The following is a 24354-nucleotide window of genomic DNA, read 5'->3' on the forward strand; positions in this document are numbered from 1 at the left end:
AAGAGAAGAACTACACAACAACAGGTCATCAACAAATCATCGTCTTCTTCACCCCCCTTTGCTCCAATCGAGGCCACCGCATGTCACTCCCCTATCTTATGCATTCACTATAATCTCCTTCCGGTTCTTCCGCTGTTTCAGACTTTCCTGTAGTCTACTGCCACTTCACCAACAAGTTATCTTTAAATATCAATACGACTACAAGCATTGCTTCAAATTTTATTAATTCAAAAACTCATTCTGAGTTGTGTCGTGACCTTACAGCTGTGAGATGTGCCTCCAATATCTACTATTAACATTTCTCTGCTGCTGGACAACTGCCCAGGCATCTTATCTACATATTTGCCTGTCCTCTGGCAACACGCCCAGAATCTTATCTTTTGCTGCTTCTTTGAGCTAAACTTCTAGCTCCCAGTCCTATTGCATCGCCATTGCGATCCATATTTTATTTTAATCCACTCCATTATATCAATTCCTGAACTGAAGCTGGTTTCTGTTCTCAAACTGTGACAGATCTCGTGAACACAGTTAACGTACTCCACTCTTACTTATGTAAAGTCTAAAATGTTGCTTTAACTTTTTGCTTAAGCAAAACCCTAACCCTGACCCAAGAAATTATTAATAAAATTACCATTCTAAACTGCCTTTTTACCAATATAATTCTCCAATATAACACAAAGAAAATGGAACGTAACTCTACTTTGTGGGTTTTATTAATGGTTTGTTTTCCTTTGCACCTTAAATGTACATGTTTGTTGGTGCACTAATGGACTTTAACTCGGGTGTTATGCCAACACCCTCATCCGTCCTACTTTTGTGACAGTTTGTGTAACAGGTTTTACCTGTTAATAGGTTATCCTAACTCACAAATAGGTCAACATGTAATAGTCAACAGACAAACATATATTACATACATATGTAACACCCACTTCAGAGACTCTGTATTACGCTCAACTGTTGTTACCTAAACTATAGTCTTACGTGTATGGTATAATCATCACAACCATACAGCTTGTTAACACGGCCGGCCACAAACACAACACAATATAAACACAATACAACTGTCCTTTACAAGACACACACAAGTATCTCAGTCACAAAAATATTTTTAATATTCTCATCTAGATGCCTTAGTTTGTTTCAGATTTAGTCTGTCTCACCACACCCTGACTTATCCTACAGTTGCAATATCTGCAGTTCACCACTGCACCATCGATAATCACGTGTCATTTACGATTTATTACTGTTTCAGTTACTATATTCATCTAGTTATCATCACCAAATATGCTCAGCTTTGGCAAAACAATTACTATCCCTGTGTCCCAGCTTGCTGCAATTTAAACACTTACACTTACTTTCTTCACATCCACTTACTTTCTTCACATAACCTTTTCCTTCTTTATTCTCCTTTCTCCAATTCTCATCCATTCCTCCCCAGGCCATTCACTTCTCTAATCAGTACTTTCTGTTTTCTACATGTTAATCACGCCCTAATCCATGTGCATGCATTTCCTTGAATCCCTACTGCGTTCAGTTTGAGAATTAATCTTTTATGCTGGACTTTGTCACTTTTTCTAAATTTCTGTTATTTAAAGAAAAAAAAAACACCAAAAGTACTTAAGTCTCAGTTCCTGGTTAAAATATGTTTGCACTCTACTTGATCTAAACTGCAAAACTTTCTTTGAAACAAATCATCCACGAGGCCTTCCCCTCTAACCCAGTAATTTCGTCAATCATCATGAGGCCTTTTTACCCAATTACCTTTAATCTTGGTAAAAGGTTACCCCTTTATTGCAGTGTGCAGCCTTTGTACTCTGGTAAGATAACCGTCTCACTCAGTTACACACATACATATATCAGACAAGCAGTGGTGGAAAAGGCAGTACTCGCACTCCTGTGCTTTCCTGTGCTTTCATGCTCCAAGAGTTTTCAAATCCTTCAGCACATTCCCCTGCAGCATGGGGCGAGCAGTCTGCTATCCAGCACGGGGGTTGCTGCTGTTACTCGCTGTGCTGTGGTCTGCCGAAGGAGGCAAGCTTCTAGTAGTGCCCGCGGATGGCAGTCACTGGCTCAGCATGAAGATCCTAGCAGAGGAATTGGGCCAGAGGGGGCACGAGGTGGTGGTCCTCGTGCCAGAAGCCAGCATTCTGATCAAGGGCTCAGATTTGTACAAGACTGTGATGTTTGCAGTGCCATACAGCAAGGAAGAGGTAGCGGGCAATATCGGAATGCTGAGGGACAGCGTCTTTCACAATGGATCACACCAGGAAGGGCTCCTGATTAACATGGAGAGGATTCAAATGTTCCAGGTCTTCCAGGCCAGGGGCTGCGAGAGTCTCCTGTATAACGCAAAGCTGATGGCGCAGCTGGAGCGGGAGGAGTTTGATGCCTTACTGACGGACCCCTTCCTGCCTTGCGGGGTGATCATCGCAGAGAAGCTGGCTGTCCCGGCTGTGTTCTTCCTGCGAGGGGTGCCATGCGGGATGGACAAAATGGCAGCTCAGTGCCCCTCACCCCCATCGTTTGTCCCCAGGGACTTCACCGATAACACGGACCACATGACGTTTCCCCAGAGGGTGCAGAACCTCCTCTCAGCCTTGTTGCAGCCGATGCTCTGCAGAATAATCTACTCCAGCTTCGACGAGTTGGCCAGCCGCTACCTGCAGAGAGACATCTCCTTCCAAGAGCTCATGAGCCACGGCGCAGTTTGGCTGCTGAGATATGACTTCACCTTTGAGTACCCCAGGCCGCTGATGCCCAACATGGTCCTCATCGGCGGCATCAACTGTGGAGTCAAGAAGGGCTTACCTGTGGTGAGTCTTTGCGGTGCCAGTGGAGACCAACAGCCATCCAACAGCCGTCCTATTTGGCATTGTATTTAGTAATGTGCAAATCACATAGAAGGGTGTGCCACTCTTCAGAGTAATGCGGCTATCTAATGAACCACTTGGCTAATTGTGATGAAAAAAAAATCATTTAGCACAAGTTATTGATAGTATCAGAATATAGGTGTATGTCTGTCTGACTGCCTGTTTAAATGCCACACTTTTGTTATATATATTATAAAGCACTTGTCCAATTTTTATTAACTTGCTAAGGACATTCTCTAGCATAGGTTATTGATAGTATCGGAATCTGGGGGTAAATGGAAGCGCTCCGTCTGTCTGTCTGTCTGAAACTTGGTATGAACAATCTTTATCACAAACTATTGAGGGTATTGTTTAATGACTTCTATTTTTTAATGAACGAAAAGATAAAGCCATTTTGCAGGGCTGAACATTGGTACAAATGATTTAGGAATCAATGAAAGTCTTTGAAGAATGGTCTTCTTACACCCTATTGGTACTGTTAGGGCATGCATTTATAATTTCATACATTTCTAACTATCCACATTCTTTAGCATGTGCAGTAAACAGGTAGAAGCAAGGAGCCCTGTGTAAGGCAATTGTTATGCTAAGAGAGCTGTAACAAGGCTTATCTAATGTGCTTCCCTGTCTCAAGCTCAACACTGTGAATTGTTTACTGCTCCACAAAACTCAACAGGACTCTTACTTGTATTCTAGTCTGTTTAGTATTTTTTAGATTTTAGATCAGCTTGGTCCCAGTGGCAAATGGAAACATTGCATCACTAATCTGGGTTGTGTTCCGGTCCACAGGAGCTGGAGGAGTTTGTGAACAGCTCCGGAGAGCACGGCTTTGTGGTCTTCACCCTGGGTTCCCTGATTTCAGAGATGCCGCTGGAGAAGGTCAAACAGTTTGCAGAGGCCCTGGGCAAGATCCCACAGAAGGTAGGAAAGTTCAATGTTCAACTGTCCCTTGTAAAGGATTATCACTGTATTTTTTGCACTAGTGCCATGCTTTTCCCATTGTTATACTATGCATTTACCATAATTTACCTGGTTTGCTATGTTTGTTAATGTTTACCCAACCTCACTGGTCTTCAGAACCAATATTAGAGGGGAGTGGAGCCAAGGCAACAAGTTCAGGTTAATAAGCTCTGACAATGAATTATATTACCTAGAATACCTTATTAAACCATGTTAAATGAAGAACAAAACATATTTGGTGTGTCATGCTTAAGATTATTCACTGTGCAAAATTGTATATGAACTTTTGCTCAACATTCCAGTTACAACAAAATAATGTATTGAGAGTTTAAAAAAAAACAAACAAACAAAAAAAAAAAAAAAAACAGGAAACTCCCTGATTAACTTAAAGGTGCCTACAGACTTTATGAGTGTTGAGTGACAAGACTTAATTTAAAAACGATTGGGTGTGGGCTCTTGTAACAGGGCTGGCTGAGTGGTGACACGTCAGACCCGGAAGAAACAGACAGACAGAGACAGCGAGGTTGGTGAAGCTGAGCACTTGGTTGTGCTCAGCATTTAATAAACAAAACAAGAGAACACAAAAACACAGGACACGGCACTTGAGCCAAAACAAAAAAGACAAACAAAACGGACTAGACAGACAAACACGATGAGCAGAAACTTTATCTATTCTTTTTAACTTTAACTTTACCTTCGTCTCCAATCCCGTTCTCCACTCACCGAACACCCAACCCCGAGTGAGTGCTACGTGTCTCTATATATACTGTTGTGCTGGGATTCAATTACTAATTAATTATTCACTTGAATCCCAGCGTGTGAATTCATTACGTGCAACCCCGTGCTCACATATTATACTTTAAATGCACATGCAGTGATGTGCAATCCCATGCCTAAATATAATTATACAATTTAAATCCTCGTGCTGCACACACCCATTTATATCCCGTGTACCAACTACAATACACCAACATTTACACACAACACGCAACATACAACACAGAAACGCACACAAGGGCAGGGCACATTGCCACATATACCCCCCCTTGTGCGCAGCACACATGGCCTCAACAGCTACCTCCCCCCTTAAAATCCCAAAAGTCTTGCTTAAAGTCCCGAGCCAAAAACAGGGACTTCAAGGGGTTCACAGGCGGCAATGCTGCCAGTAGCCAGGCTGCTGCTACTGGCAGGGCTGTCAGCGTAACTGCTGACAGCTCCCAGGCTGACTCCTTCAGCTGGGGCAGTCCTGGCAGCGGAAAAGCTGCAGGGGCAGGTGGTCCCCCGACCTCCCCCTTCTTCGTAACCGGCAGCTCCCCATGGTGGGGCTCCGGCCACAGTACTTCCTGCAGCGAAAGTGCAGCAGTGGGAGCAGGTCTCCTGACCTCCCCCATGAGCTCCGGCAGCGAAACTGCTGCTGGGGTTGGTGGTCTCCAGACCTCCTCCCCCTTCTTCGTGGCTGGCAGCTCCCCCTTGGTGGGGTTCTGGCCACCGTACTCCCTGCGGTGGAGGTGCGGGAAGCAGAGACAGCTCCTGCTGTTCTGCTCCTGGCAGTGGCGGAGGCAGAGGCAGCTCCTGCTCCTCTGCTCCTGGCAGTGGTGGAGGCAGAGGCAGCTCCTGCTCCTCTGCTCCTGGTGGAGGCGGAGGCAGAGGAAGCTCCTGCTCCTCTGCTCCTGGAGGTGGTGGAGGCAGAGGCAGCTCCTGCTGCTCTGCTCCTAGTGGTGGAAGCGGTGGAGGTGGCGGAGGCAGAGGCAGCTCCGGCTGCTCTGCTCCTGCCGGTGAAGGCAGAGGCAGCTCCTGCTGCTCTGCTCCTGCCGGTGGAGGTGGCGGAGGCAGAGGCAGCTCCTGCTGCTCTGCTCCTGCCAGTGAAGGTGGGAGCAGCGTGTAGTCTCCTGGCGACGAAGGTGGGAGCAGCGTGTAGTCTCCTGGCGACGGAGGTGGGAGCAGCGTGTAGTCTCCCCCTTTTGCAGGGGACTGGTGCTGCTCTGCCTCTCTTGCAGGGGACTGGTGCGGCTCTGCCTTTCTTGCAGGGCACTGGTGCGGCTCTGCCTCAGAAGGGGAAACCAGCAGGCATTCTTCCTCTGCTGGTGGAGATGGGGACAGCAGGCATTTTCCCTCTGCTGGTGGAGATGGGGACAGCAGGCATTCTCCCTCTGCTGGTGGACATGGGGACAGCAGGCATTCTACCTCTTCTGGTGGAGGTGGGACCAGCAGGCATTCTCCCTCTGCTGGCAGCTTGGGTCCTAGGGCTATGGAAGCCCCGACTTCCCTCTCTTTGGGCTGTGGACGCACCGACTCCTCCCTTTTGGGCTGTGGACGCACCAACTCCCCCCGCTCAGGCATAGGACGTTCGGGCTCCTCCCACTCAGGCGTAGGACGTTCGGGCTCCTCCCACTCAGACGTAGGACGTTCGAGCTCCTCCCCCATCTCTAGGAAGGTGCAGCTGGCCATGAATCCTCCTGCTGGAGACCCTGCTACCTGGGCTGCTGTTCCACTTATAGCTGCCTCCAGGTAGCTGAGGACCAACTCCACACCTTCCTCCCAGGTGCTTAGGGTGTGTTCCCTCCCATAGGCCTCCCATCGCTCCCTGTCTATCAGCCACAGGATCTTCCTGGCGTCTTCTGCCATTGTCATTTTTTTTTTCAAAGTCTGGGGGGCGCTGTTATCCCACTACTGACACCATATGTCACAAGGCTGGCTGAGTGGTGACACGTCAGACCCGGAAGAAACAGACAGACAGAGACAGCGAGGTTGGTGAAGCTGAGCACTTGGTTGTGCTCAGCATTTAATAAACAAGAGAACACAAAAACACAGGACACGGCACTTGAGCCAAAACAAAAAAGACAAACAAAACGGACTAGACAGACAAACACAGTGAGCAGATACTTTATCTATTCTTTTTAACTTTAACTTTACCTCCGTCTCCAATCCCGTTCTCCACTCACCGAACACCCAACCCCGAGTGAGAGCTACGTGTCTCTATATATACTGTTGTGCTGGGATTCAATTACTAATTAATTATTCACTTGAATCCCAGCACGTGAATTCATTACGTGCAACCCCGTGCTCACATATTATACTTTAAATGCATGTGCAGTGATGTGCAATCCCGTGCCTAAATATAATTATACAATTTAAATCCTCGTGCTGCACACACCCATTTATATCCTGTGTACCAACTACAATACACCAACATTTACACACAACACGCAACATACAACACAGAAACACACACAAGGGCAGGGCACATTGCCACAGCTCTGCAGAACATTAATAAGCTTTGGGTAAAGCTATCATATATCACATCCATACTAATGATCAGTTTTCAGAACATGAATCATACTGCAGTAAATGTCCACTAATACTGCCAAAAACGAGTTACTCAACCCTAGGATAATGAAATAACCAGTTTCCATATAGAAAAAAAAAACCCCATAGATATACACATTAGTAAATGAGATCAGTTTACTGCTATGTTGTTTTGAATACTGTAGTTATTTTTCCTACATCTGTATACAAGTCTGCAGTGTTGAAATAGTTCAAACAAAATAATGCACTGCCTACACATCTAGAAACTGCTTGAGCAACTGTTACCTCTGCCTTAGGCTCTTATCTACATAGTTCAAAAACATCTATCTGCCACAGTTACACAATGTAAATTAAAAAGTGGTTCAATAACTAACCATATGTATGCTACTGCTGCTTAAAAAATGTATATTCATAACAAAATACCTGTCTAAAATTGTCCTTTGTATTCAGTATCCAACAAATATCATTAGTACAATGCATTGCACTGTACATTTAAACAAAATGTAAATGAATACCCACCTCAGGATGTGGATCAACACACTTTGACCCGGGGTGAGCGAGACAAAATGCATGACAGCCGTTCCTGAGCCAACACACTAACAAACAGCCACGCCTGCGTGAAGGTTTCACTTCCGCAAGGAACATTTCTGTTTATTCTGTTTAGCCATATTTTTGTTGATTGAGACACAGCATGAGATGTAGAAACATTTGCTTTAATCAACATTGGATGGAAGCATCAGTAACAAGCTGCTTCCGGGGGCATTGATACGCGCATTGTGTGTTTGAGTCAAAAGCAGTGTGAAATCACGTACCCGACCTGCATGGCACCAGGTCCTGACCTGGGTAGGTTCTGACCTGGGTAGAGCCTGCCAGTGTGAAAGGGGCTTAGGATGACATCAGAACATTTACCATTGTTACAAATTACCAGAGAGAAAAAAAAGACTGGTCCCTCTTGCTAGGCTGTAAACTGCAACTAAAAATAAATCTGTGTGCAAAAACGAGTTGATTATACGATTGTCACATGGATTGTGCCAATGTATTTGCAAGATCCCCACGATGGGCTTAAAAAAACTAATGCCAAGCCTTATGTCAGACCCATCCCTGCTGTTCTTTACAATGCTTACCTATGCTTGCTTTCATCAGTCTTTATTACACATTGCTATGCTACGGGACAATTGTACATTAATACATTGTTAATCCTCTGTAACATGATCCACAACTATTAAACATGCAATAGTGCTAGATTTTGAAATACTAAAATAAACTTTCGACAGCAATCTCTCCAGTGTCACAATTAAGGTGATTAACAAAGATTTTGTTACGATGCCCGGAACTGGTGGGGAGATATTTTCTATATGTATTAACTAAAAAGGGTATTGGGGGCGACGTTCAAATGAAAATCAAAAGAAGATGATAACCCAACAGCAGCAATGCTCTGGGTCGCCCCAGCTTAGCCCTTCATATTTCCCTGGGTCAGAGTTCAGAGCCTTTTGTTTCGACCTCCGGCAAAACTGTCAGACAAAGTTAAGAAAACTCTCTCCTGCACAACAAAGTTAATTTATAATGAGTTTTAATCTAATTTTGGGAACAAACACTTCAATGGCAATGTTTCAATGTCATTTTTTAAATCAGTTTGGGTGCACTCTATGGTTTCACAAGTTGCGCTGGTGTCTGATACAGTTATGAACGTAGGGACCGAAGGGGTCGCTGTTTTTTTCTTTTTACTCATGGACCCCTCTGATCTGCACACTCCAAGGTGCAGCCCAATCAACGGGGTCAGGAGCTTGGTTAGCACTTCTCTTCAGGGGGCAGTAAAGAGGGACCGGATTTTCAACCTGTAATCGGGGTGCTTGCCTGCCTGTCTGTTTGTTCCTGCAGGTTATATGGCGCTTCACTGGACCCACACCTGAAAACCTCTCTGCAAACATCAAACTCATGAAGTGGATGCCACAGAATGATCTTCTGGGTAAGTGTCCTGTCAGCCTTCCCACTCTGTAACACAGCGCTGAAAGAGATGCAGATCAGGGAAGATTTACTGGAATTATTTTGCTAGCTCTGTGTACTCTATTAACTCCAGTACTGAAATCTATTCAGCAAAACGTAAAAAGTTAAATGGGCAGACATACAGAATATCATAAGTATCTTATATGCAGATGTTTACCATATATGTGTCCTTACATATCCTTGCAATGTTTTATAATAGTCAGTCAAAATCTTATATGAAACATATAGATTTTTTCCATATGGGTTTCTCCTCATCACGCTACAGCAAACCCTACCAGCCAGGCGCCTAGTGAGCTCAGAGCGGACACCTGCAGGGCTGGCCCTTGCTCTCTAGAGGTCGGTAGCTCGCTGACATCCGCTCCTGGGTGTAAAAAAGGAAACAGGCTTGGTTGTGGGATCAGGAACCTTCAGTTCTCCTGAGCTGTGTGGGGAATTGCTACGGCAAAGGAACATCATTGGACATTCTAAATTGGGAAGGAAATCAGGGGTGAAATAACTGACCACTCTAAACGTGTAAGGGAATTTACACCTCTGCCTTTCTAGAAAGTTGCTGCCCATTTCAAGACCGCTTCAGTTGTGGTTAATATTACTATTGCAAAATGCACAAGTCAAATATGACCATCATTCAACATTAGAAGCAAACTTTTAATAAAAGTGGTTTAACCTTGGTGCCTCAACCCCACTTAATGACAACAAAGAAAGAAGTTGAAAATTTTAGCCCCGACCCTTCTCTCTGGTATCCTCACACCCCTCCTTGTGCTCCCCCGTCTCCAGCACACCCCAAGGCTCGTGTCTTCATGACACACGGTGGGACACACGGAATCTACGAAGGAATTTGCAACAGCGTTCCCATGGTGATGCTGCCTCTGTTTGGAGACCAGGCTGATAATGTGCAGCGCGTAGCGTCCCGGGGAGTGGGTGTGGTCCTCAACATCCACGACATGACATCACAGAGCCTGCTAGACGCACTTAACACTGTCATCAACGACAAGAGGTAAGACACCTTTGGAAAACCAGTGCTAAAAAAGAAGCACTAAAGTACTACATGCAATGACAAAATAGAAGTCTTGAAAACACTGAGAAAGACTTCTACTCAAAATGTTTGTGTCACAAAGACGGCCGGAGTGGGTGGCGTCAGACCAGAAGCAGGAAGGAATACAGAGAGACTTGGGGTTTGGTATAAGCTGGGCGCGTGATCGCGCTCAGCATTTAATAAACAGAACAGAAAATAAAAGGTTTGAACAGACAAAAACACGGGACACGGCACTACACGCCAAAATAAACAGACGAACAAAACGGACTAGACAGTGCACAGACAGACGAACAAAACACGGTGAGCAGATAACACTAATATTTACGTTCTTTTATATTTCCTTTACTCCTTCTCTCTCTCCCGTTCCCCACTCACCGAACACCTAACCACGAGTGACTAAAAATGTGCCTATTTATACTGTTGTGCTGGGATTCAATTACTAATTAATTATTCACTTGAATCCCAGCACGTGAATTAATTCTGTGCAACCCCGTGCTCACATATTACATTTAACCAGCACGTGAAGTGATTTGTGCCCTCCTCGTGCCTAAATACAAATCTACACTTTTTAAATACACGTGAAACACAGACCCGTTTATATCCCGTGTACCAATCTATACACCAACATTAACATACGCACGCATATATACAACACAGAACACACAAATGCACACAGGGGCGGGGCACTTTGCCACATATACCCCCCCTTGTGCGCAGCACACATGGCCTCAACGGCCACCTCCCCCCTTAAAAACCCAGCAGTCCAGGACAAAGTCTCGGGCTGGGAAGGGAGGCTTCCGTGGGCCCATGGCTGGAAATGCTGTCAGCTCCCCTGCCGGTAGTGGCACGGCTGACAGCATGCTGGTCCCGTCTTGCAGCGAAAAAGCTGCGGGGGCAGGTGGTCCCCCGACCCCCTTCTTCGTAGCCGGCAGCTCCCTCCTGTGGGGCTCCGGCCACAAGAACTCCTGCAGCGAAACTGCTGCTGGGGAAAGTGGTCTCCAGACCTCGTCCCCCTTCTCCGTGGCCGGCAGCTCCCCTTTCTGGGGCTCTGGCCACCGTACTCCCTGTGGAGGTACGGGCAGCAGAGGCAGCTCCTGCTCCTCTGCTCCGGGTGGTGGCGGAAGCAGAGGCAGCTCCAGCTCCTCTGCTCCTGGTGGTGGCGGAAGCAGAGGCAGCTCCAGCTCCTCTGCTCCTGGCGGTGGTGGAGGCAGAGGCAGCTCCAGCTCCTCTGCTCCTAGTGGAGGAAGCGGTGGAGGTGGCGGAGGCAGCTCCTCTGCTCCTGGCGGCTGGGCTGGTGCGCGCCGTGCTGCCTTCAGCAGCATGAATAGAGGCTGCTGGGGGACACCAGCCTCCTGCCCCTCTCCCCCCCAAAAATTTTCAGGGGGTTGGGCCTGTAACTCCTCCCCTTCCGGCTCTTGGGGCTGAACCAGCAGGCATTTTCCCTCTGCTGGTGGCTTGGGTCCCAGAGCTGTGGAAGCCCCGACTTGCCTCCCTTTGGGCTGTGGACGCACCGACTCCTCCCTTTTGGGCTGTGGACGCACCGACTCCTCCCTTTTGGGCTGCGGACGCACCGACTCCCCCCTCTTGGGCTGTGGACGTTCGGGCTCCCCCCACTCAGGCATAGGACGTTCGGGCTCCTCCCACTCAGGCGTAGGACGTTCGCGCTCCTCCCACTCAGACGTAGGACGTTCGGGCTCCTCCCACTCAGGCGTAGGATGTTCGGGCTCCTCCCACTCAGGCGTAGGATGTTCGGGCTCCTTCCACTCAGGCGTAGGACGTTCAGGCTCCTTCCGCTTGGGCTGTGGACGCTCAGGCTCCTCCCGTTTGGGCTGTGGACGCTCAGGCTCCTCCCATTTGGGCTGTGGACGCTCAGGCTCCTCCCATTTGGGCTGTGGACGCTCAGGCTCCTCCCATTTGGGCTGTGGACGCTCAGGCTCCTCCCGCTCGAGCTGTGGACGCTCAGGCTCCTCCCCATAACTGCGGAAGGGACAGTGGGCGAACAGGTGATCCTGGTCGCAGAGGAGGCACCCCGGCGATGGCTTGTTACATCGCCGTGGATGCCTGGCCCTTAGGCGGCACTCCTCCTCCCTGTCCTTCACCTCTTTATCTGTCTCTGCCTCCCGCTTGGGCTGTGGAGGCAAAATCAGCAGGCATTCACCCTCTGCTGGTGGAGATGGGGACAGCAGGTACTCACCCTCTGCTGGTGGAGATGGGGACAGCAGGTACTCCTCTGCTGGTGGTCCTGCTACCTGGGCTGCTGTTCCGTTTATGATTGCCTCCAGGTAGCTGAGGACCAACCCCACACCTTCCTCCCAGGTGCTTACGGTCTGTTCCCTTGTATAAGCCTCCCATCGTTCCCTATCCATAAACTGCAGGAACTGGACGACTACTGGTATAGACTGGGCCTCCAGCCCAGCATTTTCCAGCATCCAGTCCCGCACTTTGATGGCGTCTTCTGCCATTTTTTTTTTTTATTTATATATTTTTTTAAATCCAAAACTGCGGTTCCTGCTCTGGCCTGAGTCCTGGAGGCGCTGTCGATCCCACGCAGGACACCACGTGTCACAAAGACGGCCGGAGTGGGTGGCGTCAGACCAGAAGCAGGAAGGAATACAGAGAGACTTGGGGTTTGGTATAAGCTGGGCGCGTGATCGCGCTCAGCATTTAATAAACAGAACAGAAAATAAAAGGTTTGAACAGACAAAAACACGGGACACGGCACTACACGCCAAAATAAACAGACGAACAAAACGGACTAGACAGTGCACAGACAGACGAACAAAACACGGTGAGCAGATAACACTAATATTTACGTTCTTTTATATTTCCTTTACTCCTTCTCTCTCTCCCGTTCCCCACTCACCGAACACCTAACCACGAGTGACTAAAAATGTGCCTATTTATACTGTTGTGCTGGGATTCAATTACTAATTAATTATTCACTTGAATCCCAGCACGTGAATTAATTCTGTGCAACCCCGTGCTCACATATTACATTTAACCAGCACGTGAAGTGATTTGTGCCCTCCTCGTGCCTAAATACAAATCTACACTTTTTAAATACACGTGAAACACAGACCCGTTTATATCCCGTGTACCAATCTATACACCAACATTAACATACGCACGCATATATACAACACAGAACACACAAATGCACACAGGGGCGGGGCACTTTGCCACAGTTTGTCATTTATTTATTTATTTATTTGTATGTATATATCAATCTACATAGATAAAGTACTCCCATTTTTTACCGTTTTTGTCACCTTGTGAGATTTCCATGTGTTACGGAATAAAAGTATTTGCTTTCATGAATACATTAATTTTATTGATTTCTCCAAGTCATTCATGGAATATAGAGATTAATAATAATTTAAAAAAAACATATGGCCCCCTTTTTGCTTTTTTTTGATGAAATATATGAAATACCATAAACAATGAAGGTTCATGACTGGTTTGAAAAAATCCCACTGATTCTGTGTGAAATATCCATGGTCTGATGGTTAACCATGGTACAGTACATGAGGGCCAAGTCAAGACTGACCGCGTTGATAATTTTTCTCCTCTTGTAGCTACAAAGAGAACACGATGAGACTGTCTACAGTGCACAAGGACCGCCCCATAGAACCCATCGACCTGGCAGTTCATTGGACAGAGTTTGTGATGAGACACAAGGGGGCGGAGCATCTGAGACCGGCGGCTCATGACCTCAACTGGATCCAGTACCACTGCCTGGACGTGATCTGCCTTTTGGTTGTCATAGTGATTGCTGTTACCTTAGTTACGGTTAAAAGTTGCGTATTTTGCTTTAGAAAATGCTGCAGAAGATCCGAGAAGAAGAGGAAGTCTGACTAAGTAATAACAAGGGACAGGGGTTGATTAACATGAGATAATCACACCCCTAAAGGTGTTCAGGGTGTAAAGATCTGTGGCAATGCGCCCCGCCCCTGTGTGCATTTGTGTGTTGTGTGTTGCGTGCGTGTGTTAATGTTGGTGTATAGATTGGTACACGGGATATAAACGGGTCTGTGTTTCACGTGTATTTAAAAAGTGTAGATTTGTATTTAGGCACGAGGAGAGCACAAATCACTTCACGTGCTGGTTAAATGTAATATGTGAGCACGGGGTTGCACAGAATTAATTCACGTGCTGGGATTCAAGTGAATAATTAATTAGTAATTGAATCCCAGCACAACAGTATATATAGATGCACGTTTCTTTCACTCAGGGTTAGGTGTTCAGAGAGTGGAGAACGGGTGAGAGAGGAGTAAATCATTAAGAGCGTAAATATAGTAAGTGTTTTGTTTGTACTCACCGCGTTTGTTCGTCTGTCCTGCACCGTCTATTTAGTGTTTAGTCCGTTTTGTCTGTCTGTTTATTTTGGCTATAGTGCCGTGTCCTGTTTTTGTGCTGTTTGAAACCTTTTATTTTGTTAATAAACGCTGAGTGCAGCCATTGCACTCAGCTCATCACAACCACTGTCTGTGTATTCCTTTCTGGTCTGACGCCACCCACTCTGGCCGTCTTTGTGACAGATCTCATCTTAATCACAGCCCTGGAGTTGCTGGTTTTAATCCCAAAGCATCATTTTATAATGTTATTGTCTCAATGTGCAAATGGGCCTCAATTCCATCAATGCTGTTTACCTTTCATTGCTAGCACAGTGGTGGAGAAACTCGAGCTGCTACCAAGAACAGATATTTTTGTGTGTCTGTGTTTTGTTTTTTTTAATTTAGTGGTCACTAATTATTTTTATTGTTTTCTGCCCAATTTAGTAATGTCCAATTATTTTTAGGTTCAGCCCACCGCTTCCACCCCTGCGCTGACTCGGGAGGAGCGAAGACCAACACACGCATCAGTGCTGTCAGCCGCCCGCTTCTTTACACGCTGCAGACTTACCATGCAGCCACCCAGAGCTACAGCGTCGGAGGACAACGCAGCCCTGGGTGACATTTCAAAATCTAACATGAAATACTGTACTACTATTATGGTTTCCGGTAGACGTTTGTAATATCATTTTATAGTTTCTTTGAAGATGTTTCTTTAGATGTTAAATAAAACATCTAAATTGTCTTCATATATATATATATATATATATATATATATATATATATATATATATAGTGTATATATATTTTTTTTAATTATGTCTCAATCCTAAAATTCTAGGTGATGCAAAACTGTTGGCTATAGCTGTACAATAAATAGGTGTCAGTACTCATCATCCAAAACTTGAACTATCAGAAAGCAATGTCATCTAAGGCTGGTTTCAAAAACAGTCAGGGTCTGTGAAACCAGTCGTATAAGAAGTATTTCATTAACTTGTAACATAATGTCAATTGATCCAAAAACACATTGTGTTTATACTAACAGACACAATATGAAGACAAGCCATATCTGCCACTGTATTAAAAAGAAAAAAAGTTTTTCTGCATTGGTTGTAAGTAGATTATTTGGGGTGCCATTGCACTTTGGGGGTCTTGCTTATTGAAATCCTTTGTCTATTTTCAAATAGGGGATGGTTATCTACTCAAGATACATTACAGTCTGGGTTAACTGCTCGTAAAGCAATTTGCTCATTAATATCACCATGTACTTGAAGAGTGGGTTGATTTATCAAGTCAGGGAGACCAAGATGTTCAATAAGCAAGCCATCTGTGCTAAAACAGGCAACACATTCTTGAGTAACGTAGGGTCCAGTTTTGGTCTGGTTGGTAACTGCTATCCTGCGGGATTTCAGTTGTACAGTATATGCAGGTATGTTTGGTTTCAGCGATATGAGATTTGGGGAGAGTGCTGACAGTAAGCAATACCTTTAAAAAATGTACACAATACAGAAATCCTTTATTATCATAGCATTTATTATACATGTGTTTGTTTCTGAAACTGACAAGTGCTACTGGTTCCATCTGAGATCTGTTTTTCTCCAGGGTAGCGATTCTTTTATTGACCAATATATGATATTGATATTTGAACGTTATTTGAATAGAATGTAAAGTTTCAATTTTTAATTGCGCAAAAGGGGTATAGTTTTCACTGACCGAGACTGTAAAAAATGATTATTTCTTATATATTGTTATTCGATAACGACCCCATAGATTAACATTTATTGTGAAGCCCTCAATGTTCCAGTGATACCTCCAGTCACACTGTGGTCAGTGAGATGACATTTAGGTTGTGTCAAGCATTGATATCGTCTAACAAGGTGATCGATCAATGGCTTATCATTTTACAATGTAGCAATGGATAAAAAAAACAAAAAAACAATGTGGGAGACTTGGCAGTTTTTGTTGTTGTTGTTGTTGTTGAAAACCCCTTAAAATAATACAAAGAAAACAACAATCATCAAAGTGGGCATTTCAATGACACATTTTCACCACGTGGGTACACAAGCTCCCCAGATCTTCCCCAGCATGCACTCTCCTACCCTGGGTACTGTTTCTCAAGGACTCTGGTGGTGAAATGCCATTTACAATCCTTTACAAGTTAGCAAAGTTTCTCCATGGAGTCATTATCCATGTTTTATCAGTCGTCTCTGGAGGTTCCCCTTATGTATTAGTGTTCACAGAATGGAGAGGAAACGAACTATTTCCATATAGCTGAATTTGATTTTTACATGATTGAGGTAAATGCTTATGACCTGTTTAAGTCATTTTACTCTCTCAGCATCCTCCCTTATAATTCAGAACAGTGCTGAAAACCATTCATTAATTACGTCCCAGGTTTACCATACAGTAGATTTGAGCATTAACAGTTTAAACTACAGATTGCTTTTCAAATTTAAGTCATAAACTCAGCATGGTAATATTTAAGAGTACACATGAGGGTTATCCTTGTTGTTCTGGTAACAGGTGATCACAGAAACCAACCTCCAGTGTGTATCTGTTTCCCACTTTTTCAGTTTGAGTTTCATGTTGAGATAAGTGTTGTGATTGGTTGATTTGGTGACTCTTCTTTGCAAACTAGTCACATTTGGTTAGATTCTCAAAGCTACAGTATTTACTCCAAATCATTATCAGTGCACTTTTTTAAAATGGAAACACGCCAATTAAACATCTTAAACAAGTAAGAAACAACTTAATACTCAAGTATTACAAGTATATTTCTGGTTTGGTTACTTTATTGGGCGCGTTTCTCCCTTCTGAAAAAAAAAATGTCCTAATGATGAATTGGAGTAAAATGCTTTGAGAATTTAGCCCATTGTTTTTTACACAGAAAAAATGAATTTCTCACATATGAGGTAACAATATTCATAAATACACAGTACAAGGTATACAATCAGAACATTGATCCACCCCTAACAGGATTATTTCCAGACAGTTGCTTGCTGTTTTATGGAAGTTCTCAGCACTGTTGTTAGAAAATCTAACCCATTTCATACAGCTAATTTTACAATAAGATAGATAGATAGATAGATAGATAGATAGATTGATCCCACAATTGCGAGTTGGTTATTGGCTTCTGATTCTGCAGCAGGATCAGACTTCCCTAGGGTTATACAAGGCAGTTTTTTTTTTTGAGACTCCATCGTTGGTTTCTGGTGCAGCAATAATTGTATAAACTTAAAAAAAACGGTGTGTATTACTCATACTTTGTTGTTGTTGTTCAAGTACATTCACAGCAAAAGCCTTTTAATACCATTTAGTCATTTAAGATGATTAATTGCATTAAGCAATCAATTTTACGTTATTAGTTTTGAAGAGTTCCAATATGAAGTGGTAACATAACCTATTTTTTGTTTTATAGAGAGAGAGAGAGAGAGAGAGAGAGAGAGAGAGAGAGAGAGAGAGAGAGAGAGAGAGAGAGAGCGAGCGAGCGAGAGTGCATCCTGGTCCTACAATATTTTAAAAGTCTGACACTTGTTTTTTCTTGTGTGTGTGTGTGTGCCTGCGTGTCTGTGTCAGCATCTTCAGGTCTATTATCATACCTGATTTAAGAGCAGTTCTGCACAAACTAGCAGCACAACTGGGTTATTTAGTTTTTTTTTTTTTTAAAGTTGCAAGAAATTAAAACAGACTGAATGTAGGAAACATACAATAAAATAACAAAAAAACTAGATGCACTACCAGGCACATCACACAAAAAGGTCACTTTACTAACTCTGATCATTTCATGGATATATAGAATAACACCACCATTTATTTACTGCATCTTCCATTATTGTGAGGACTGATCACCAACTTCCAAGATAGGAATTGGTTCCAAGCTGTGGAAAGATCAGTCTCTTCACAGCCCTTCTCACTTCACAGACATTGGAGCTGTGTGTAGTTAATTAATTTTGATAAATATTTTGCAAATAGATTGTCTAGCTCTAAGCTATATTTAAAACAAATTAACCTTAAAAACATTCATGTTCTCAATAGCCCTTATCTGTATTACACTACAATGTTGGGGCATGTAAAATCTGGGTTGGGAGAGATAGACATTTTGGGGGGGGGGGGGGGGGGGGGTACGACGAACCTTCCTAGTGCAGCTTTCAACACTGCAGACCTATAGAGGTCTAGGAAACTGCAGACCATTACTGTAGTATAGGAAATACAACTTATTTTGCAGTACATGAAACTAAAACATGTTAGTTATCCTAGGGTTGTCTATCTGTAAGGTGCTGAAACCTTTGAAAACTAGGGAAAATTCTGAAATGAATCACATACATACGTATTTTTAAAGGAGTCTTTTTAGATCATCTGTAAGCTCAGATCAGTCATGTATGGAATGTAAAATTCAAAGTGCTAAGGAATGGGAGATCGGTTTCATTTCAATCTCTGCAAGGTTATGTGCACCTGAACACTTTCTGTCCCCCTGGATACCACTGCAGCTGTGCTATAGCAGCTGCCGTTATCTGAGAAACTACTCCATTCCTGCTGTGATTCCTCTCTTGTGGTGGCCCCAACTCTAATAAAGATGAGTCTGGTGTTCTCTATCAGGTATACAATGATTTTGTATTAAGGATATTGCCCCTGCTGCCGTCAGGGTATGTAGCCGTGTTCACTTGCCCTTCTTGCCTTTCCCCTTGGCCCTGGCCCTGGTCTTGGCCCTGGTCTTGACAGACTGGGGTGGTGAGGGCAGTGGTGGTGGCTTCACATCCTCCTCCTCCTCCTCCTCCTCCTCATCCTCATCCTCTTCCTGGTCCTGCTGCTGATGCCTCTTGCAGTGGCGCTCGAAGGTGGCCATCTTGGCGTAAGTCTTGTTGCAGACCATGCAGTGGTAGGGCCGCTCGCCACTGTGGGTGCGCATGTGGAGCTGCAGGTAGGAGGAGCGCGCGAAGGAGCGCTGGCACACCCCGCAGCGGAACGGCTCACGGCTCTCGTGGGTCTTCAGGTGCTGCTTGAGGGAGGAGGCCGACTTGAAGGCCTTCTCGCACTGGGCGCACTTGAAGTTGCGCTCGCTGGACTCCAGGACCTGGTGGGAAAGCAGGTGGCCGGATGAGCGGAAGGTCTTGCCACACCTGTCGCACTTGAAGGGCCTCTCGCCCGTGTGCAGGCGCTGGTGCATGATGAGACCCGCCTTCTGCGTGAAGGCCTTGTCGCACTGCGTGCACCGGAAGGGCTTCTCACCCGTGTGCAGGCGCCGGTGCGTCTTGAGGTGGGACGCCCGGCCAAAGCTCTTCCCGCACTCCGGGCACCGGAAAGGCTTCTCCCCTGTGTGGATGGCCCGGTGCCGCACCAGGTGGGAGGACTGCAGGAAGAGCTTGCCGCACACGCTGCACTTGTACTTGCGCTCGCCGGTGTGGGAGCGCAGGTGCAGGGCCAGGTGGGAGGAGGAGATGAAGGTCTTGCTGCAGACGGGGCAGGTGTGGGGCCGCTCACCTGTGTGGATCCTTTTGTGCAGCACCAGCCCTGAGGACAGGGCGAAGCACTTGCCACACACGGGGCAGCGGTAGGGCTTCTCGCCGGTGTGCACGCGCTGGTGCTTGGTGAGCGCCGAGGTCTGGGCAAAGGTCTTGCCGCACAGCTCGCAAGGGTATGGCCGCTCCGCCGCGTGTGACATCTCGTGCAGCTCCAGCCCGGTCAGCTGGGTGAAGGAGCGGCCGCACTCAGAGCACTTGAAGGGCTTGCTGATCAGCAGCGCCTTCCCGTCACCCCCGCTGCTGCTCCCCCCTGCGCTGTGAGAGACTGACATGCTGTCCAGCAACGAGCTGTTGGGCACCATCGTGGGGAGGGAGTAGCTGCTGCTGCTGCTGCTGTTCATTTTGATTGTGTCTAAAGAGTGTTTACTGGGTGTTTAAAGTCATACAGCCATCCAGTTTCACTTTCATCCGCTGTGGGATTTTAGCATGTAATCGAGAGAATCGCTTGTCCAATTGTTACAAAACTTGCTCATTGAGAATCTTCAACACAAGTGGACGCTGCTCTTATTTTACAGGATTTAGATTTTTTTTTAACCCTTCCACGCAGTAAGGTTTCCTTTCCATTGAAAACTTCTTTTTCTGTATCTACAAGAAACCAAATGAAGAATTTAGGGACCTGCAGATAGAAAGAGGGTTACAGGTGGCAATGGTGTGATATGGTGTAGTGTGCATTAATGCAGCCACAACACAGAGCTGTTCTCTCTAAACTGTGAACCCTTTAAAGACTCTATTGTGTGTACACCATGTAACACAAGCAAGACCCTATGTGGACATGTTTGTGTGCATTTCGATTTAACAATTAAAGGGTACATAAGGACCTTTTTATTTTATTGTGTTACATGTTCCCATGTGTTCCTACAACTTTTTATGTAAGGTGTGTGCATTGTTTTAATTTTTTTTTTTTTTTTTTTTACATTTTGACCACTCAGAACTACATTTCCCATCATCCTCCTGCTCACTCATAAATCCATCTGTTACATGTAAGCAGGAGGATGATGGGAAATGTAGTTCTGGGAGGCCCATGATGGTACATGGGAAGCCATCTTGAGGCAAGTTTAAAAAAGTGGTCAAAAGTAAAAAAATAAATAATTAAAACAACACACACATCTTATCTAAACAGTTGTAGCAACACATGGGAACATGTAACACAATAAAATAAAAAGGTCCTTATATACCCTTTAAGTACATAACATAACAGTTTATGTGTTTATATCCTCTACAATGGAAATGCTATTTCAAATCGTTCTTGCAAAGCCAGGTGAAGGTTATTGTCACTGCCCACTGTGATATACATGCATGAGAAATAAAAGGTTTGTTGTTGTTGTTGTTACGAACACACAGAGCACCATTTTCAAAACCTGACAAGTTACTCAGGGTAAGGGTTATGTTGAAATGTGGTCTTTTCTATGCAGTGTTCCTAAGACTTCACACCTGGGTAGCAGAACTTGCATTTGATTATGGACTGCTTCTTTAATAAAAACCTGTACCCAAACCCCAATTAATATGTACTCTATAATTAAACTTGAATTTAGAGTGAATTTACTCCCCAAAAAAAAAAAAAAACCACAATAATTTATGTATAGAAAATGTATTCAGATTAGAATAGTGGTGTTATACATTTACCAAAAAACTAGGATTAATAGTTTAGAGTGTAAACATTGAAACTGTATTATGTGCAGTGTGAGGTTATAGATTTAATATTTATTCAGTCTTTTCCAAAAACATGTGTTAAACACAAGTAGTCTCATCCACTTTAATGTTTTAGTGCATCATACAAAAGTATCATAATCTGGATTTACTTTAGCACCCAAGCTAGTGAAAGCATGGGAACGTCTTGTTTATCTGCCTGTATGTCACACTTACATTTTGCCAAGTGCACACAGTGAATGCAGGATGTGGTGATCTACTTTTTCGTATTTCTGATGGCTCTAATTTGTCATATACCGCTGTGGCAATAGGGGATGAATGTCACTTGTTTGTTTTTTGGGTTTTTTTTGTGGCCAATTTACACTGAATGTACCTCATTTCCCAAGTCTACGTTTCCTAATAATTACATCCAATACTACATAAAAACTAAACTTAGCTCATCTACTTTCAGTTCAGCTAAATATACAAAAGTTAACAGTGCCCCAGCTGTGGCTTCTGCGCAGTCTACTTTATCAGACAAGATCTCTTTTGACAGACCAGTTGGTTTACAATGCACAAAAGCCCTCAGCCCCACAATCATGGTCAAATGTATAGTGATTCCTGAGTGCCTGTTCACTGCTTTTGTGTTACAGTTCACCCTTCAATTCGCCATACTGCATCCGAAGACGAGCTGTGTTGGGTGTCCAGTTTGTTTGCATGCTCTAAAGGTAGTTTGCAAGAACACAAGCAAATTCCTCCCTCCTTGAAGCCTCTCTGCCACTCTTAACTGAAAGGGGGTGCTACTACCTGCAGCAGCGGGAGGTTATGAATGCACATGCTGTAACACAGAAACATGCAATGCTGAGTCTTTTAATATTTACATGAAACAGCCCTGGAGATGATATTTTCAACACAGGCTTAGAAGTTTTAATAATAATAATAATAATAATTTTAATATATATATATATATATATATATATATATATATATATATATATATATATATATATATAACAATTATCTGCCACACACCTTTTAAATGCAAAAAAACTGAAAACTGTATTATTTTATAATGGCCTATACTCGTTGCGAGTTAATTTTACAGATTCCACTGCCTGTTTTCTCTACGAGCCGCACAAACAGCGAAGTGTGCTCACAAACTCTTAAAACTGCATTTTGATTTTTCACAATGCAAACAAGTAACTGTGGTGTGCTAAAGACACGCAAAGCACTTCGGTTTGTTTTGTGGTACAAATAAAACGAGGAATAGTACATTTCCGCTGTACAGTCAGAGTGCGGCTGCTTCTGGCGCTTGGTTAAAACAACAAACCTCTTCCAAAGTAAACCACAAGACGTCGTTTAATAGCGAAACTTCAACGGCTAACAAGCAAAATAAAATACAAGAATTAGAACGTTTATTTTCCTTTTACAGTACTTAAATGAAACATATTGTGCGTGTGCGATACAGACTGTACACAGTATGAGCTGTCTTTGGAGGAAGATGGTAGCCATTGCCGCATTCCCTTTTTCGTAATAATAGTATTTACTCCCGGCCGGAGATACTTTTCCGATTCCTTAATCACAACAACTGTTTAAAACTCGGTGCATGTCAAAATGCAGTCTAGAATAAACATGAACACCGTGTTTCCGACTGTGTTAATAGCCGGGATTATGAGTCTAGATAAGAGTGCATGGTTTAGGTATAACTATAAGGAGAGACTGCATCTTATGAAATGGCTGCCCTGTTCCTTTTAAAAAAAAGAATCTCCTTTTAAAGAAAGGCGTTTCGGCCATACAGCGTTTAAACGTGTTAAAACACCTTGTGAACATTGAAAGAGCCACTTACTTTGATGCGTTTTCGTTTTAACGAATGCAGAAAGTAACCAGGAGTTTTGTATAGATCGTACGGGAGACTGAGGCAAAAGCGAACAAGGTGTTCTCTAGAAAAGGGAGATGGCAATGAAATGGCTGCTGCACGATGCTAGCTTGCCTCACACTCGTGGACTTGAACTACAGGTACCGGCGCGGTATTCTCTTCTCGATAAAGGTTTCATTTTCATTTTGGGACGTCGCTAAATCACCACCAAGTACTTCAGGAATCTTATAGTTAACAGTTTATCTCAGTTTTATTTAGTTTATATTTGCATAGATTACGGCACCGTCTCCGCCTACCCGTCAACACATTCAACATGAAAAGCAGTTTTGCGACAAATTGATTTCCGCCATCTTAGTTGCAGTACATAGTGTTTATATTTTACTGTACTGGTGGCTTGCGTTTTATGTGTTTGTCTTGCAATGGTTTTGCACGCAAATAAATAATCCTTTGATGGCTGTTTCCTAAATGTGTTCACTGTTTCACAGTGCTATGTACTTAAAATAAATAAATAAATAAATAAATAAATAATTATGCTGACCTTGTTGATAGTCCAGTTTGTGTGTTTACATAAACTCATGACCCTCCAAATAGGCAGGATGCTATCTTAGTTGCCCAGGAAGGAAAATTGAAATCAAGGCAGATTGTCTTTTATTCCATATGATTTTTTTTTAAAGACTGCTGTTTTTTATATAACATACAACAATCAGACTGACCTTTGTAAACTATTATAGATTATCGTATAGGGTACAGTGCGATACAAGCTGACATCCACTCCACGACAGGCCAGAGCAGCTACCAACCACTCAGTGGCCACTCTGATCTTGAGCATCTC

At 44.2% G+C, this 24354-nt stretch overlaps 2 protein-coding genes across 2 annotated transcripts; one reads left to right on the plus strand and one right to left on the minus strand.

The window, feature by feature from the left end:
* The first annotated feature begins 1813 nt into the window (after nucleotides 1-1813).
* Nucleotides 1814-14648, plus strand: LOC117401702 (UDP-glucuronosyltransferase 1-2-like). The gene is made up of 5 exons (XM_034002505.3): nucleotides 1814-2813; nucleotides 3657-3788; nucleotides 9012-9099; nucleotides 9912-10131; nucleotides 13746-14648. The coding sequence occupies exons 1-5, from the start codon at nucleotides 1959-1961 to the stop codon at nucleotides 14026-14028; spliced, it is 1578 nt and encodes a 525-aa protein (XP_033858396.2). The 5' UTR covers nucleotides 1814-1958; the 3' UTR covers nucleotides 14029-14648.
* A 1365-nt stretch (nucleotides 14649-16013) lies between these two features.
* Nucleotides 16014-23788, minus strand: LOC117400935 (zinc finger protein 501-like). Its single transcript, XM_034001299.3, has 2 exons — nucleotides 23493-23788; nucleotides 16014-20605 (listed from the first exon to the last, which is right to left on the minus strand). Exon 2 carries the CDS (start codon nucleotides 20359-20361, stop codon nucleotides 19159-19161), a length of 1203 nt encoding a protein of 400 aa, XP_033857190.2. The 5' UTR covers nucleotides 20362-20605; nucleotides 23493-23788; the 3' UTR covers nucleotides 16014-19158.
* Nucleotides 23789-24354: the final 566 nt, after the last annotated feature.

Source organism: Acipenser ruthenus, chromosome 10, assembly GCF_902713425.1.
Source record: "Acipenser ruthenus chromosome 10, fAciRut3.2 maternal haplotype, whole genome shotgun sequence".
Classification (NCBI taxonomy): domain Eukaryota; kingdom Metazoa; phylum Chordata; class Actinopteri; order Acipenseriformes; family Acipenseridae; genus Acipenser; species Acipenser ruthenus.

Coding starts and splice junctions, on each gene's coding strand:
- LOC117400935 (XM_034001299.3), bottom strand. CDS start 20,361: ATGAACAGCAGCAGCAGCAGCAGCTACTCCCTCCCCACGATGGTGCCC.
- LOC117401702 (XM_034002505.3), top strand. CDS start 1,959: ATGGGGCGAGCAGTCTGCTATCCAGCACGGGGGTTGCTGCTGTTACTC. Junction 3,789..9,011: donor TGGGCAAGATCCCACAGAAG/GTAGGAAAGTTC, acceptor TTGTTCCTGCAG/GTTATATGGCGCTTCACTGG. Junction 9,100..9,911: donor GCCACAGAATGATCTTCTGG/GTAAGTGTCCTG, acceptor CCCCGTCTCCAG/CACACCCCAAGGCTCGTGTC.